The sequence below is a fragment of the Eulemur rufifrons genome, chromosome 12 (genome assembly GCF_041146395.1).
Source record: "Eulemur rufifrons isolate Redbay chromosome 12, OSU_ERuf_1, whole genome shotgun sequence".
Taxonomy (NCBI): domain Eukaryota; kingdom Metazoa; phylum Chordata; class Mammalia; order Primates; family Lemuridae; genus Eulemur; species Eulemur rufifrons.
In genome coordinates, this window is record NC_090994.1 from 12,038,192 (window position 1) to 12,056,567 (window position 18,376).

Sequence of the window (18,376 nt, forward strand, 5' to 3'; positions counted from 1 at the left end):
TCAGTCTGCTCAGGCTGCCGTAACCAAGTACCACAGACTGGGTGCCCTGAACAACAGAAATGTATGTTCTCACAGTTCTGGAGGCCAGAAGGCTGAGATCAAGGTGTTAGCTGGGTTGGTGTCTTCCAAGGTCTCTCTTCTTTGCTTGCAATGGCCACCTTCTCTCTGTTTCTTCATATCATTTTCCCTCTGTATTCAAATTTCCTCTTCTTAGGAGGACAGCAAGTCACATTGGATTAAGGCCCACTCTAATGACCTCATTTTAACTTAATTACCTCTTTTAAAGACCCTGTGTTCAAATACAGTCACATTCAGAGGTCCTGGGGTTGAGGACTTTAACCTAAGCATTCTAGAGGGGCACGACACAGCTTACAACACCCTCGAAGGTAAGACTGCAGCTCTGAATGCTGGGTGGGGGCAAGAGGGCAACAGTGGGCTGGTGAGGGGCAGGGAGTCCGATGACAAGGCACGAGAATGAGCTAAAGGAACTACAGGAAAGAAGCACTTGTTGAATGCTATGCTAGGGATTTGTGCTCAATTCTTTAAATTAAGCAGGTTAAACCTTACAACCATCTGTGAGATTGGTATTATTACCATTTTAACACAAAAAGGTAAAATAATTCCTAATGTCATTCAAGTCATAATATATGGAGCTGGGATCTAAATATAGGCCTGTCTGACCCCAAAACTCTTTGAACGCGTCCATGTGACCTCCCAGGATCTGTGACATCTGGTGCCTACTGCACCCACTGGGCTTCTCTGTCCCAGGCAGCCATCCCTTCTTCAGTGGCTCCCAGTTACTGGCCTGTCTGGGTCCGATACTCCTGCCACTCCTTGCTACTTCTCATTTGGGATGCTCAGGAAAGCAGGATTCAAAATGTCCTCTTTTTGTCACCCTTCCTCCACCAACCAACTTAAAACATCTGGAAATGTCCAAACTTGACAAACTTTGGACATAAATATTTAGTCATATTTCAGGGTAGTACCTGAATTTGGCCTTTCCTGAGCATCTCACTTCAAGAACTGGGGAAGGTTTAGGGGTCTGAATTTCTAGATCAAGAGTGAGATGGTGATACCAGGAAGATTAAGAGATGGGATGGGGGTTTCCTAATCTCCATCCCATCAGTAGACGGAAAGAAAGATAATTCTTGAGGTCTGTACTGCCCGGGCACACTCCTAAGGTACATTCCTCACTTGTAGAAACTGACATTAAGAAAGACGGAACATGGATTTGTCCTGGAGTGTGTAATTCTTAATTGTTAAATTTATGAAAATCTCCAAGTAAGAAATGTGTCTCTCCCTCTCCCCTCAACAACACCATTTCCCTATTATTACTATTTATTGTGGTAAGAATACTTAACCTGAGATCTACCATCTTCACCAATTTTTAAACACATATTACAGTATTGTTAAGTATAGGCACAAAAATGTACAGCAGATCTCTAGAACTTATTAGTTTTACATAAGTGAAACTTTATACTTGTTGAGTAGCAAACCCATTTCCCTGTTCCTCCAGCCCCTGGCAACCACCAAACATTCTATTCTCTGTTTATTTGAGTTTGACTATTTTAGGTACCTCATATAAGTGGAAAGATTCAGTATCTGTCCTGTGACTGGCTTATCTCACTTGGCACACTGTCCTCCAGGTTCAGCCACGTTGTCACACATGGCAGGATTCAACAACATCATTTCTTTAGCAATTTGATGACCAAATCATTGCTCAAAATATCTAAGGACCTCTGAGCTACAAAAACACATGGTGTAAACTCTAACTTATCTGATTGAAGGCTGGGAACACATTGACTGAATGTGTGTCCTTACTTCCTTAGGAATGTGGAGGTCTCTCAATTTATCTGTTCAGAAAGAGGGATAAAGACTCATGGCAATGGCCCTGAAAAACTCATTGCCACGTTCACTCTGGCAAAGGGACAGACAATTCCTGCATCACTGACTGTGCTAAGCAGTGGAGATAAATAAGGAAATCTGATCTCAGTGCTGGTCCCTCGATCTTAGTGTCCTCATTTCAAAGCTTACTCAATGGAATCCTATAATCCTTCTGTCTCGATTTAAAATAGAAGAGCTTCCCAGTGCCAGCAGGTTGTGCAGATTTCAGTGCAGGTGTAAGTTTGCTTCTCCTGTTTAGATACAGAGTCGTATGGATCCTCCCTTTTCTACCCATGGATACAACTCAACTCCAAGTTTCTACAGTCACTGAATCCTTTCAACTCCAACCCCCTCCTTTCCAATTCCAGATGCCACAACTGACTCCTAGGAACCATGTGAGTCTACGGTGGACACTACACCCTCAGCAAAGATCTCCCTGGTTCCCATACAATGGTTGTCTACTATCAAGGGAAGGTCAACTAGGGATTTATATCCTGAAATATCCCCCTCATTAGTCAGAACCAAAATGTTGGAATTGGAAGGGCTTTAATGATCATCTTGCCCGATGTGACTACTCGTCTTGCTTATATGCGTATGTATTTATTTATTGGTAGCATGCAAAAGTCGCACTTGTATTTTGATTATTTCATCATTTTAAAAATATATACCATCAGGTAGAAAAAAATTTTATAGTATGTTTCTTAATGTCATTGGATCAGTTTCTTATTATCTCGTACACTCAGAATTATCGCAGAGGACAGCACTGAGAGTACTCTATTTTTCAGCACCAAACATTAGCTGTTTGATTTATCAAGTAGAAAAGCAAAAGATGCTTCTTTGCATCTCTAAGGAAACAGACAACCTTCTAAAACTACCTCCCACGGTTAGCAGCTACATGTTAAGTATTATATGACCAGAGAACACGCACACATAACACATTTTAAAAATCAAACCAGTATTTCTAGGTTCACAAAATTACTCGACACTTATGTAGTCCTTTACAATTCTCCAGAGAAAGAAACTGTATGAGGATGTAATTCCAACCTTTGTGTTTATGATGCTTATTGGTATAAAATTTACAGTGGCACACTCAAAGAAATAAATTAAAATATTTAAAACAACACTAGCACCAGCAATAATCGTTGCAGTATAGCATTGGGGTGACAATATCTATTCAAACATGCAAGAGTATCAAGCTATTCACTAGCTTGCCCTTCAGTACTGAGTTACTAGGAAATAGTATTTTCTTTTGTAACTTCACTGTCATATATTCATGAAGTTCTCACATATATGCTCTTTAACCCCAGCTGGAATTACATGATGCCTTCTTCCTATTGGCAGCAAATCATACCCTCACCCTACACTGCATTTACCTATAGCACTACCACAACCTCTCTGACAGTAATTCAGTTGCAGAGAAAAGAAATTTGACATAATCATAATCTGGCAGCCCACATATGAAAGATTTGTACAACTATTGCCATAAGACACAGCATGTTATAATAGTGCAATATTATACAAATACCACCTGTATATATACCAGGTGTATTCATTAATGTAGCGAGAAGTTCTAAGAAATTGTGTAAGCAGTTGAAGACGACAGTCATCAATATTTGGACTGAGTCTCTTCCTCTGCTCAATATGTGAGCTGCATCTCGTTTCCTGTCTCCCTCTCTCTCCGCCAATTATATGTATGGATTTTTGCTTTCTGTTCCTAAAACCATTTCTTACCCTGCACCTGTAGGCAATACAGAAACCTTGCTATTCATTCATGAATCCTGCTCAGTCTCTGTGCTAAGGATCAGAATCTAGTTCATGATTAATACCACGGATTACGGATGCATCCATTTCCCCATCCTCTCCACTAGTTCCTGTCTACCCGGTTTGCATACCATTTTCACTTGCTAGCGTGTCGTTCCTTAAAAGGATTAAATTTGTCACAGTTTGTGCTCTGAACTCTGTGGTTACTCAAAAACTGTTGTTGAACTTTTGACTATGTACAGTAAGACAGTGGCTCTCAAGTTTTCTGCCATGGGCAGGCCTGATGGGCAGTATTCGCAGGAGGGACACACTACCCAGAGCTGACGACTACCAAATGGGTGAAATGGGACTATTCACAATCCCCTGCCCACCAGCATTCCTGAACCATGAAATGACATGGTATTAAAAAACTGCTGCAGCGACATTGGTACACCCCAGGGATACCTCCAGAGACCTTCAAATTTGGACACGTTTACAAGGACACGTATAGGCTTCTCTGGAATCACACTTCCATCAAAAATCACCTGTTCCAGAAAAACAGTATGGTGGTCCTCAAAAACTTAAACACAGAATTACCATCAATCCAGTAGCTCCACCCAAATTTAAGCAGGGACTTGAACAAATATTTGTATACATTGTTCTCAGTAGCATTGTTCACAACAGCCTAAAAGGTGGAAACAACTCAAATTGTCTATTGATGGATGAACAGATAAACAAAATCTGGTAAATCTGGTATAAAAAATGAAATTATAACATATGCTACGACATAGATGAACCTTGAGGATATTATGCTAAGTGAAATAAACCAGACACAAAAGGACAAATATTGTATGATTCTACGCAAATGAAGTACCTAGAACAGTCAGCTTCATAGAGGTAGAAAGTAGGATAGTGGTTGGAGAATGGGAGTTAATGGGTCTGGAGATTCAGTTTGGGAAGATGAAAAAGTTGGATGGTGGTGATGGTTGCACAGCATTTTGAATGTTCTTAATGCCATGGATCTGTACACTTTAAAATGGTTAAGATGGTACATTTTTATATTATGAATATTTTACCACAATAAAAAAAATAAATCACCTGCTCTAGAGCCTATTCTCAAACCACGAATTAAATTAAAATTCAACTTTAGCTAATGTTTTCTCACCTCTGGTCATTTACACACTGCAAAGTTTTTATTGTTTAATACTCTGAAAAAGTAACCTCAGAAGTGGTAAGTAGAGAAAAACAAAGCTCTGTTGAGATGTAGTTCTCTAGGCATTTCCACTTGCTAAGTGGCTCATTCATGAGTCTCCCCAGACTCTCAGTGTCTGAGATGCAAAAGAATACTGAGGCAAAATGACAAATTCCACTCTTCTCTGACCCTTTTCAGTCAATAGGAAATAAATTAAACTGTGAATGCAAATCCTCCAAGAGTCTTGGATCCTAGCCTGATACATGTATCTGTCTCTGATAACCTTAACTCAGAGTTCAGTCATGTTCAGCATACTCTAAGAAGGCTGGGGCAAGGAAAGGGGGAACTGAAACATATTTTAGAAAACCACTCTTTTTTAAATCTAAAATGGTTAACAATTTCAGTACTTTAAGGGGAGGTGTTAGTTATCTTAAAACTACTAAAATGGACTACAATATCTGTGGGCAATATTGACATGCTTCCTGTTAATGAATGCATTTCACTTATTTTTTGAAGTGATTATTTTATAAGTATACTGGGGCAAATATTTTACACATTCCAAATTGTTCTCAATTACTTCATTATAATTACCATAGACATATATGGGGATCATTTATTACATTATAAAGATAATTCATCTTTTAAATTTTCAAATGAGTTCTACAATTAACATTATCTAAATCCTTATTACAGATGATTACATTTTAACATCCAGAAAGAAAAATGGTATTTTATGGTTATATCTGAAACCATAAAAATATTACAAACTTGTTTATACATATCTGAATGATCAAATAATAAGAAGCTAAAATAGATGATCCTCGCATGAAAGATTCAATGTCCTTTGATGCTTGAAATGTCTAACCCACTCACAAGGTTCAAATTAAACAAACCCAGCTGACATTCATTCACTCATTCAAGAAACATAATGAATCTTACTACGTGTCAGCCTCTGTGTCAGGCACCAGGCTACAGTGGTGCATAAACCAGACATGGCTACTGCTCATGAAATTTCCTGTAGATTATTTTCAGATAATAAGAAAGGAAAGCCTTTTAATTTGAATTGAGTTAACTCAGACAGTCCAGCAATTCATACGCTGGTATATATGATTCTTTTAAATTATAGTCAAGGTTGTCAGAGTAGAGTTGGTAATAAATTCAAAACAAGAGTTCAACGTCCACACTGTTAGATTCCCAGTCCTCATCTCATTTGACATCTGAGTACTTTTGTCAAAGTTGATCCTTCCCTCCTTCCCGATACCTTTCCCCTCCAGGCTTCAGGACAACACACTCCCTTAGTTTCCCTCCACTTCACTGGTCCCTCCTTCTCGGTCTTCTTTGCTGGTTCCTACTCATCCCCTGAACCCTCAGTGTTGGTCATCTTTGGTCCTCTTCTCTGTTCAAATTATTAATACATTCTCACATGTGATGGAACAGATGTATCCAGTGTCACGTTTTTAAATCAATTTATATGCTGAAAGCTCCTAAATTTATTCCTCCAATCTATACCTCTCTCCCTAACTCCAAACTCATATATGCAACTGCTTACTCAGCATCTCTGTTTCAGTGTCAACTTGCCCCTGACTGATCTAAGGCAGTCCCCCACCCCCACCCCTACAGCCTTCCGCATCTCAACTGGTCATCCTTCCAGTTGTTCAGGCCAAAAACATTAAAATCACTTTTGACTCTTTTCTTTCACAACTCACATCAGTCATGAAATTCTGTTGTCACTACTTCAAAAATACACTCAGAATTGGACCACCTCTCACCATTTGGACCACCTCTCACCATTTCCAATACCTGCATCATAGTTTGACATACCATCACTGCTCACCTGGATTGATGCAGGCACCTAGGTTACACTTCAGCCAAAATGATCTTTTTGATGCTCCTCAGTATCCTGCCTCAGGGTTTTGTTTTGTTTCAGACAGGGTCTCATTATGTTGCCTGGGCTAGAGTGCAGTGGCATCATCATAGCTCACTGCAACCTCAAACTCCTGGGCTCAAGCGATCTTCCTGCCTCAGCCTCCCAAGTAGCTGGGACTACAGGCATGTGCTACCACGGCTACTTTTTGGTTTTTTTGGAGAGACGGGGTCTCACTATGTTGCCCAGGCTAGTCTCAAACTACTGGCCTCAAGCAATCCTCCTACCTCTACCTCTCAACGTGTTAGAGATGCATTTTTCCAGAACATGGCATCGTTAAATTCCTCAGCTCCTTCAGGTGTTTGCTTATATTTCTTGAGTCCCCCTCCCACTCTGGCCACTGTATTTAAAACTGAAACCTCCCACTGGCATTCCCAGTCCTTCTTGCCCCATGTCTCTATTTTTGTCATGAAACTGATGACCCTTTAACAAATTATATAATTTACTCATTTTTCTTATTTGTTCTCCTTCCTCCAACAAGAAATGGAAGCTCCAAGAGCTGTCAATAGACATTTTTTGAATGAATGAATAAATTAATAATGTCCAATAAATTGTGGATAGTTAAAACGCATTTTGGATTCTGTAATTATGTTAAAAGGCAAGCTTACGGAAACCTATAGTGAATCACTTCCCTTCTCTCGCTGACCTATAGCTCTCAGTTCTGCATATTTTAGTTCTCAGTCTGTACTAGTCCTGGAATCAGTTGCATTTCATTAAAAACATGCTATAGTTAACACCTTGATTAAGTCAAACTGGTCTCTGCTCTGCATCTTTTTGCATTAACTGCCCTGACTGCAGATGCCCTGGATAATCACTTCCTAGTTAAGTACATAAATCCCTGACTGCCTTTCTTCCTAAAACATGTCACATGGATTTGCCCACTTAGTAGTAAACCTGATCACAAATTAGGCCCTGACATTTGGAGTAGGTTTATGACTTTCAGTTTGAGACTCATAATTGAAAGCTTTTTCTTGGTCCGTAGTGGCATCAGGTGTCTCTCATTATAGCTCAAGCTCAGCTGTTCTGGAGCAGGGCTGCCTTTCCCACTAAAGTCTTTCTGGTGTGAATTATATGTACATGACAGAAACTATCTGAAATCATACCATCCTTCACATCCCCACAAATATGGTGAAAAGCCACACTTCAGATTCAGCTGCTGATCTCTTTGAGATGACCCATGGGCCCTCAAAGGGACCAGTGACATCCCTCTGGATTTTAAGTCACCCCATTCCAATATACCCTTCAAATATAACGAAAATCCTTTCACATGATGCAATAAACAAAGAGACCAATTTAATTTTTACCTGTACACAAGAAAATAGATACTCATGGCAAGGCATTTTGGTTTTCCAAATTTCACTGAATTCTAATCAAATAAATTTAGAAAGTTCATGGAAATACACAAACTTGTTTTTAAAAGGATGGTATCTTTTCTCATATGATGATGAAAGCCAGGCACAGTGGCTCACACCTGTAACCCCAGCTACTCAGGAGACTGAGGCAGGAAGATCGCTTGAGCCGAGGAGTTTGAGACCAGCCTGCTGAGACCCCATCGCTATAAAAATAAAAGTTAAAAAAAAAACAAAAAACGATGATCATGACACGATAGACAACTACCTTGAAACTATTTTACTCTGGGTATTTGGTTTTAAAAGACTTAGAGGAAAAGGGTTTTTTTTTTTTTTATTGTTTTGTGTGTACTTTGTTTATGTATTTGTTTTGGAATGCTCCTCTGGACCATTTTGCTCCCCTGGGGTGCCAATGACAGTGAATAAATCCAGAGGTCAGATTAATTTCAGTATGGCAGGGATGCTTAACGGGACGCTTCACATGAGGGTAAATTGCAGGATACCATGGAGAAGCACTGGCAGAGAAATAAAAGCCAGCCACCTATAAAGCACTTCTTCATTTGCATTTTCTAAATGTAATCAACAACATACCTAAAATGAACTACCCTCAAGTATGCATTTTAGAGTGGAGAGAAGTGCTAAGACAATAAATGCAGCACATATTTTTGCTCAAGAGTGTCTCCCAAATAAAAATGGATTTTTGTTAACACTTCAGGCACTAACATTTATCACTGAATTTAAACATCACAGTCAGATGAAAAATCAAATTAGGAAAAATGCTACATAAATGTTATAAAATGTGATATTATAATTTTGAAAGGAAAACTCCCAAGCAATCACAGCTGGTTTCTGCATGGGTATCATATGCTTCTTAAGAAATCCAGGCAGCTACCTTCTCCCCACGGTCCCCTACCCCTACCCCCTGCCCTGGTAATTTCAATCTTTCCACTCTCAGTATTGGATTGAGAAAAAGATCAAGATACTATAATAAAATTCCCTTAAAGGAATTAAAAATAAAAATTTCAACAATTGGACTATTAAAACCTTCATTCAATTATGTTATGCTTTGATTATTAATTCTCTGTGGTATTTCTGAATGATAATACGTAATAATAGAGTTCCACATAATATTAAAACTGTCTAATGATCTTTGGAATATTGTTTTTCCAACAGACAGCATTAAGAATCTATGCCAAGTTCTAATCTGTCACTCTGCATGATAGACAAGGTAGTATTTCTACAGTCATTACAAACAGAGTGCTGGAATCTCAGGGGACCCATGAATCCACTACTTCCTAGAGAAGAGAAGGCTGGGAGATGTGATACAACTGTCAAAATACATGAAATCAGCAGTATAAATTATGAAATATACGTATGGTGCTATTTTTCTGAGAAGGAAAATCACAAATTTTCCACCAAGATGAAAAATAAAAGCAAATGAAACAAACAAAAAAATCAACGAGGACCATTTCACTGAGAACTCCTCAGCCCCATATATATTAATCTCTGGAATATATGTTTCCTTTTTCGTTCGTTTGTTTTCCTGGCACTTGTCACCATGGAAGCCAAAAAAGATTAACTACCTGTGCTTGCTGACCCCTCCTGCCTGGGGTTTGGGTGCAACCACCTCCACCCGGACAGCCGGATGCTCTGCCCAGGCCCGTGATGCTGGACCCGCTGTTACACAGGGGTGGGCAGCAGTGGTGGCCCCAGTGCTCTGTGATGACCGGCCACCAGGCCTGCAGCCCCTTCCAAAGGCCTTTTGTCGGGAGGAATGTCAGCTCTACTTCATCCACCCTCTTTTGGTTGCTGTCCATTTTCTAAACTAGGTTCTCCAGTCATCCCGTGGATTCAGTCAGTTTCCTTCATGAAGTTCCCTGCCCAGTTTCGCCCACCAGGTCACAGGCCCTGAGCTGGGAGCAGAGTCAAAGTGGCTCATGCATCGGGTAAGAAGGGAGAGAGCTGAAACCACCACCAGGTACATAGTGGGGGCAAGCATTGCTGGTCATAACCCCACTCTGAGATACTTATATGTGGTAAGATTTCTAACATGATTTGAAATTCATTGCTACTTCAGTGCTCCCCCAAAGCTCTCCTTTTACTTGCTTTGCTAATTATCTTTTCACATCGGTTCAGCAACCAATTCACAGGTTCCTAGGAGTGAGATGTTTTGTTTTCCATTTCTGCTTTCTTACCACTCTGCTGTGGAAGGGGCAGTCTGAAAGGTAACATGCCCTTTCCTCATGCCCAAGCTGATGAGCAGCCTTCGATTTTGGGGTTTTTTCCCCCAGAGGCATTTTTTTTTCCTTGGCTATTAGGAGAAGATGTCTATTAAGTTGTTCCCTAAATCATTTCTGTGGGGGGAAATGCCTGGCATATAACAAGAGTTCAATAAATGCTTTTGAATGAACCCTACTCAAACTACTAATAAGCTGACCTCTTTCTAACCTTGTGGAAACACACCTTTTCTAGAGGCAATTAATCATCTTGATTTAAGAAACCATCCCTTTGGCTTCTGTTTAATTACTGGAAACATTCGTGCAAGTACTTAATGTAATGCCATAGATGACATTCTCAGTGAGCATTTGAAAGCAAAGTCTTCTACAACAAACCATAGTTTAAACAGAGCTTTGACTTCTAGATCCCATCCTCTCACTTACTGGCATTATACAACTGGATGATCTCATACCAAAAATGGGTTGAATAAGACTAAGTAAAAAACTTACACTATTAATTCATTCAATACTTATTGAGTATCTCTACATGCTGAGACTGTGCTAATTGCTTTATAAATGTTATCTCTAACAGGGTTTAATAACAAACGGTAATGCTGCACTGTATATCAAAAGAAAAGGAATTCTCTGACACACTAAATGGAACCAAGAAAGCATTAAGCAGAGTCTTCTTTTCTTCTATTCCCCCCATAACTGCCTCTCCATGCCTGGACCATTTATATTAAAGTCAAACGGCTGCACAGATCAAGAGTTTGGGACATTTCAAATTTATCTTATACATCTGAATTTTGGATTTGAAGAAATATTGAATTTTTATCCCTCTATGCACATAATTTGAAATTTTCAAAATATTTCATAATATCAAAAGTCACAGAATATATTTTGCATCATTACCAATGAGAGATAATTTCTAAAGTGATTTAAGCATTAGAAGTTTTGTATGCATCAGTTTTCTATGGATGTGCCTTATATTCCATTTTAAACTATTTTGATACTTATAGACAGCAACATCTACATTCCCAAGGATCATCTGTACTTTTTAAAAAAATGCTTTAATGTCCTAGTTTTTAAGTGATAATTTACCAATAACAGGAATATATTTCTTTTTCTATGTAGCTCAAATTCATTTCATCATGAAAGGCAATTTAAAGACCCACCAGTTTCCGTTCTTGAGCTTGCAGTGGCCTGGAATTAATGGTAGATTATAATTTGACAAAATCCAAGTAAGAGGTTTTATGTATTTTATTCTTAAGGATGTTTGTTTGTTTGAAAGAAGGAAAACATGGCTGTATATCTTTCAAATTGATCCCTAAGTATATGGACAAATTCTTTTAATTCTTAAACATCTTCAATAATCACTGTGGAATATAAGAAGTTGCAATTATTGCTGAGGGATGATTATTAATAAAGACTGCAAAACTGTGAGTAAAACCTCAATATTCTAATGGTCTAACTTCTAAAATACTCCAAAGGTCAGCAAACTATCGCCCAAGAGCCAAGTCTGGCCTGCCAACTATTTTTGTTAAAGCTTTATTGGAACGCAGCCACACCCATTTGTGAAAGTATTGTCTATGGCTGCTCTCTACAACAGCAGATTTGAGTAGCTGGAACAGACAGCACATGGCCTACAAAGCCAAAAATATTTACTATTTGGCCCAAATTATAAAGCCTTCAAAAACTCTGAAATCACTGTGTAAAGACTGCTGACTTACTTTCAGAGGTCTAACTCTCATTAAACAACAACAAAGTTTAAAAGACTTGCTAAACAACTTCATTGGGCTAGGAAGATTTGGTCGAGGGTTTGGTGGGAAAGGGACACATTTCGTCATCTGCACCACAGCAGCTAAAGTCATTGCTGACACCTTCACTAGGTAACTTGGAGAAAGGACAGAGAACTTGTAGCAACTCTTAAACATTTAACTCTTTCATCTACAAATGCAAGAGGCGGTTGACCTAGATGACCACTAAGCTTTTTAATCTCCATGATTATTTAAAATGACTACAGTAAAACCCTAAGTAAACTCAGAACCATCTGAGTGCACAAGCTAAACATCTCCTAGCACCTGCCTAAGATGAGAGCAGGGAAGTGATACATCTCAGAAAAACAGAAGCCAAAATGGTTAAAACAAGGATATGTGGAAGTTTCTTGTACTATTGTTGAAACTTTTCAGTAAATCTGAAATTATAACAGAGTAGTATAAAAATAGTTAAAACAATTTAAAATGTTAGCACTTAAAAGGGAAAACTTCAGTTAACTTCATCAAGCAAAGTGAACGTGATAATAGCCATAACAGATCTGAAAAACATACAGAAGCCACTTGTGGTATGTCCATTGACTCAAACATGCCTGAGGTGGCAGACTACCCTTACTCCCTCTAATTCTGCATCCTAAAGTGCCTCATCTTACAAATTTCACCCTTAGAATTTATCTCACTTTACGTAAAACAAGCCAGCTAATAACGAAAGGGACCACAGACAGGTCAGATACAAAAGAAGCCAGATATGAGGGAGAGAAGAGGAGGAGGAAGAGGAAAGAGGAGTGATGAGGAAAAGGAAAGGATGAAGGGGGAGAAATATGAATAAAAGAGCCTAGTTAATCGACAGACTAGATAAACATGTTCCAAATAATTACAAGTGTAACAGTCCTTTGTGATCTTGTCTTCGGGAGACTAGGGAAGCAGACTTAACCGAAACACTTGACTCTCATACCACATATGCACATCCCATATATTTTATATGTACACATACTCCAAAAAGAGATATGAGTTATTTTTATAAAATACAAACACTAGGCAAAAATTATGCTAACTGAAAAAGTGCCTAGAGAGCCACATACATCCACGTTGTTAAATATAGAAACTAACTGTAATGAGAATCATTATCTCCAGTTTCCAAGGATACCAGAATAAGCACTACTCCTAAATTGCAGTTCATTCAGCAAAGGGCAGAGAGTAATTTATATTCAGGGTCATCTCTGGCTGATAGCAGATGTGGAAGGCGGACCAGGGCAAATCATCCTGTTTGTTCTATTCTGTTTGTTACCTGCTCTAGTTCCTAGTCCCTGACCCCCACCTTCTGCTCCCAACCTTGGCCAATGTTTCATGGGAGAAATTTGGAAAATCTGCTTGTAAACAGCAACTTCCAACAGAAAAAGAATCCACAAAAGGCAGGGCAGTCTGAGATGTGATGAATACTGGGGGTGGGGTGGGGGTTGGCATTCCCATTTGCTTTGTCTGTGAAAAGGAGCGGAGGCTGGTTTTGTGTGTCAGTCACTATAGTCGCCATCTTTCCCAGTGCCTATAAAGAAACTGCACAGTTAATTTCAACTTCCCACCCAACCAAGGCCATGTGAGGCTTTTGGAGCCTACCACTCCTAAACTGCCATAGTCTCTACAATCAAATTCATCTTCAATTTGTTCTGCCTTCTAGACTGTAGGATCTAGATCTTTCATAACAATTACTTTTTGTTTCTATGACAACAAAAATATAAAAACTACTTTCTGACAACCTAGGAGATATTGCCTCTGCATCATTTATTTGTTTAGTCAAGACTGTTTACAGATTGCTTTCAATGTCGCAGGCATTGTGCCAGACCAAGCAGGCGGTGACAAGAAGTGATAGGAGACCTCACTTATGATCACCAGGTAAAGTATCAATAACAGGCCACGTCACTTAGGCAACTGAAGAAGAGGCATTCTCCCGCTTAGTTAGAATTGTCACTTAATAAAATAGTGATGTGGATTTTATGGGTACTTGAGATCTGTCTTGAACTTACAGAAAGTACATAGAAAAATATGATCCAAATATCAGAGCAATCTTCCATTTAGTTCCTTCCCCATCACCTGTCTACCCAACACAGGAAGAACTCCCATGTGGCACTTCAGCTAGGTGCAGAGAGGTACTTGCAAAGGAAAGAAAAGCTCTCTCTGCCTTCAAATGTTTCCTTCTGACAGACATGAGACACTGTAGCAGGCTAAGCTTCTTAGCTTAATGTGATAATACAGGAGAATAAGCTGCCTATTATGATAATGAAGGCCTTCTAGGACTGCCCTCCTTGGCACCAGTTATATTAATTGATACTAGTCACTGTTTTTAAGAGAGTGAAGGAATGAAATACAACAAAGGTTCCTAACAGTTATGTAACATATACAGTATACCTCAATAAGGGAGGCTATTTTCATATTAACACTTAATACAAAAATTACAACATGTTTCTTCCTATACATTTTAGATGACCTAAATATCACATATCTAGATGCATTGCCACAAAGATGTCAGTACAGCCCAATCCATTTTTCTTTTTTTAAAAAAAAAGACTGGTTTTTTTTTTTTTTTACTATAATATTGTTTCTAACTCCAGTAAAGAAAGTATTAACAGCAAATTTTAAAACTACCAAAACTATATAAAATGGGAAGTTAGTCTCAATTCTCTTAAAAGTTATGTCGGTAATTATTTTGGTGTATTATCCTGATACTATTTCTCACCAGGGGCAACATTTTGAGGTTAGATGGCTTCAGACAAGATTGTATGTCTGAATTTTGAAGCTTTGAAAATGCTTAAGATGTGAAGGTTAAAACTAAATAGGACACTATTTAATCTTTTTTCGTCGTCCCACCCCAAGGCTAGTGCTTGGTAGGTGGAACACCAAACACAGAAAGCACTCACAAGTCACTGGCAGAAAGGTCACCCTCTGTTTTAACATTTTTTTCTGATAACCCGTATCAGTTTTCACAGACCTTTGAAAGTAGAAGCCGGCATACACTGAGCGACATAATGGTACTGCCTACTCGAGCACAGTCAACTTTCCCCCCCTGATCTTCAGCACTGAAAGTACCCCACCCGCCAGTTCAGCAGCGCAGAACTTGGACTTGAGCCACTTGGCTTTCTGGATGTAAAAAGCTCGGATCCTCACCTCTTTCTTTTTCTCCCTATTATTCTAACGTTTAAAGTATGGTCTTGCGTGTTGCATATGTCTTCGAAAATACTTTCTAGTAGTTCACCCCCCCACCCCTTTTTAACTAGAAAGTGTCCAAGTGGCAATCCGCAAATCATAAAGGCAGCAAAACCATCCCCCAAGCGCTTTTTTAAAAAGTAGATTAATGACAACCAGATACTCCGGAGTGGTCGGGCGCAGCTTGTACCCCGGGCCCAGCTTTGAGCCCTCCAGCCTCCAGCACAGCCTCCCCAGCCTCACCTCTCCAAGGAGGCTGCGGGCAGCGGAGACCGCAGTTGTCCCGACCTAGGGGGTGTTGCTGGGGCGGCGGTGGTCAGCGGAGGGCAGGGGGAGACTCGGCTGCGTGTGCGGGGGGCGGGAGGGGGAGGTGACACCGTAACCTGAGAGTTGCCAGGGGAAGGCAAGGGTATTGCGAGTGGCAGGAGGCTGCCTGGAGGCTGTTTTCGGCCGCGGTGCCAGCAGAGATGCGGCCAGTTGGCAGCGCCTGGGGCGCAGAGCAGCCTCCGGGGTGGGCAGAGTGGAAGCGCGGCTGCGCGCGCCCGGCTTCCGCGTCCCGGGACCGTCCCGGTGGGCTGCACGGGGGGCGAGCGGGGAGGCGGGTGACAGGACGGCGCCCTCCCTCCGGGAGCCGGGGAAGGGGTCCGAGGACCGGCGTTGCGGGGGGCGCGCACTCACCTATGCACAGCTGGATGGCGTAGGCGTAGTAGGACCAGCCCAGCAGGAGGCTGATGAACACCACTGGGATCCAGTACAACACCCGCCGGCACCGCCGCCTGACGCTGCCCGGGCCCGAGGGCGCCATCTTCCAGCCGCATCCACCTGCCCAGCTCTGCCGCCGCCGCCGCCCGCTGGCCCGGCTCCGGGGCGGGCTGGCCGCGCCCGGCGCCCCAGGCGGGACGGGCCCGGGGGCGGCGGCCGGTTGCGCCGCGGCCACTGCCGCCGCCGTGGCGCTAACTCCCCATCCCGCAGCCCCGAGCCGGCGCCGCGGACTCCCCGCTCCTCAGCCCGGCGGAGGCGGTGGCTGCAAGAGGAGGGCGACGGCGAGGAGGAGGAGGAGGAGAAGGAGGAGAAGGAGGCGACGGTGAGGAGGCGGCGGGAGGCTCCGCTCCGCCCCCGCCCCGTCCCACGGCGTGGCCGGCTGCGCCCTCGGGCGGGCTTTCTGGGGACTCAGGCGGCCTCCGCCGCGCCCCGGGGGCCCTTCCCGACCCGCGCGCTCCTCGTCGCGGGCACCTCGGGCGCGCCCCGGGGTGGGAGCGAAGGCGCCACCTTGGCCCGGCCGCCTGCGGGTTTGACCCTGGATTCCGGGTGAACCGGAGGAGGCGGGGGCTGCGGGGCTGCTCGGCGGCGCCCGCCCCGCGCGGAGGGTTGAGGGCGACGGCGGCCCCTGCTCAGGCGCCCGCAACTCCGGACAGTGGGGTGGCGGGAGCCGCCACACTTGGCGCAGAGACGCACGCGGGGGAGGGGAAGGGAGGCGAGGGTGACAGAGCAGACGCGGCCCGCCGGCCTGCTGCGCACGGGACCCCTCACCTGCCCCGGACCGGCAGGGCGCGGGCCGCGCACCCCAGTCAAGGCGCCGCTACAAAGTCTTCGGGCGCTGAGGCCAGTGTCCCCGCATCCCGCTTGGGAAATTGTCGCCTCAACTTGTGGGTCCCGGGAAACTGGCTGCGGGCGGGGCGGGCGGGGCCGGCTGCCCAGCCCCGGGAAGGGAGCGCGTCGGGCCGGGAGCCGCCGGCTCTACTACGCGGATTTTGGGGGGAACGGACGCGCGCCACCGAGGGGGTGCGAGCCGTGTTCTGGCCCGGGAGGGGCTGGGGAGTGAGGAAGAAGGATTTGGGCTTGTGAATCCCGAAATCACGGGAGTTAGAAACACGAGTCATTTGCTGTGAGAATTTTAATTTTCTTGTCAAAGTATTTACTGATTGTAAGAGTAACCATTCCCGCCACCCCCTCCCCAGAGGCCGGTGGTTCCTTCCAAGTACTCTTTTTCGCAGCCCGTTGGTCACTACGATGTTTTCCTTTGCGATGGCAATTCTAAACTTAGCTTCTAGCTGCTTCTAAAGTGGTTGCTGAAAACACGGGAAGGGACCCTAAAGGTAGTCAGACCAAACCTCTCATTATGTGTTTGGTGAGAAAAGGAAAAGATAGTCGAATGCTTCTGAGATTGTTTCCGTTTTTTCCCTTCCTCTGATTATGAACGCACCTGATTCCTGAGGGAAACACTTTAATCAGTGTCTCTAAATTACATACATAATTGCTATATAAATGGGCACCATTTTACTTAACCTTAGTGAGTATGTATATTTACACCACACAGCAACCGCATTCAATGAAATTACTTCATATTCATGTGTAGAAGTAAAAAAAAAAATGATTTAATGAATTCAGTCAGAGAAATTTAGCTCTTACGGCCTTGAGATTATCTTCCTGCGACTGGATTAAACGGCATGTTAATCTCTCCTGAAATTGCTACTACGTTACACATGCACACCCCAAATCTCTTTGACTTCTCTTCAAAAATGCATAGAAAATGCCAGTCTTTCTCTAGGACTTGAAATAGTTGAAATGAGGGAATGAGACTTTCTGTCCCAGTGAATCACGTTGTTTTGGTGTGGTACTTTATATTGTATTTGGATATTCTGTAAGGCAGATTAGTGACTTCCCTGGGATCCTCAACTTTTCCCCTGGAAAATGACCTTATACTCCCAATCAGAAGAGACTAAAAGCAAAATTAAAAGTCCCTTTCAGGACTGAAATACTGTCACAAAGATGAGCAAAATAGTGATTGGGGTTAATGGAGGCTACCAAAGAATGAAAAGGCAGGGGTCAGATTTCCCACACTAGAAACACTGGAGAAAGTACACGTTGTGCCTTTTAATGCCTTGCTCCTCTTCTAACCGTCTTGGGGTCCTGAGGTCAGAAATGGAATTGCATTCTACACAGTTTTCACCTCTTTTATCCTTTTGGAAGAATACGCCGGTGTAATATCTTTGAAGGAGGTTAGATTTTTATTCATTCTAAAATGTTATTTATTTGTTCATATTTATCATAAATACTTGTGGAACATTTTCAATTTATTTTTCTATTTTAAGGGTACTACT

At 42.3% G+C, this 18,376-nt stretch overlaps 1 protein-coding gene across 1 annotated transcript in view; it reads right to left on the bottom strand.

Moving 5' to 3' along the window:
- The window catches only part of ZDHHC2 (zinc finger DHHC-type palmitoyltransferase 2), a 56,808-nt gene extending 40,658 nt beyond the window's left edge, over window positions 1-16,150 (bottom strand). Inside the window, exon 1 of the mRNA XM_069485194.1 lies at window positions 15,954-16,150. Within this exon, the coding sequence (XP_069341295.1) occupies window positions 15,954-16,080 (127 nt within the window). The 5' untranslated portion in view covers window positions 16,081-16,150. The remainder of the gene's footprint in view (window positions 1-15,953) is intronic.
- Between the last annotated feature and the right edge of the window lie 2,226 nt (window positions 16,151-18,376).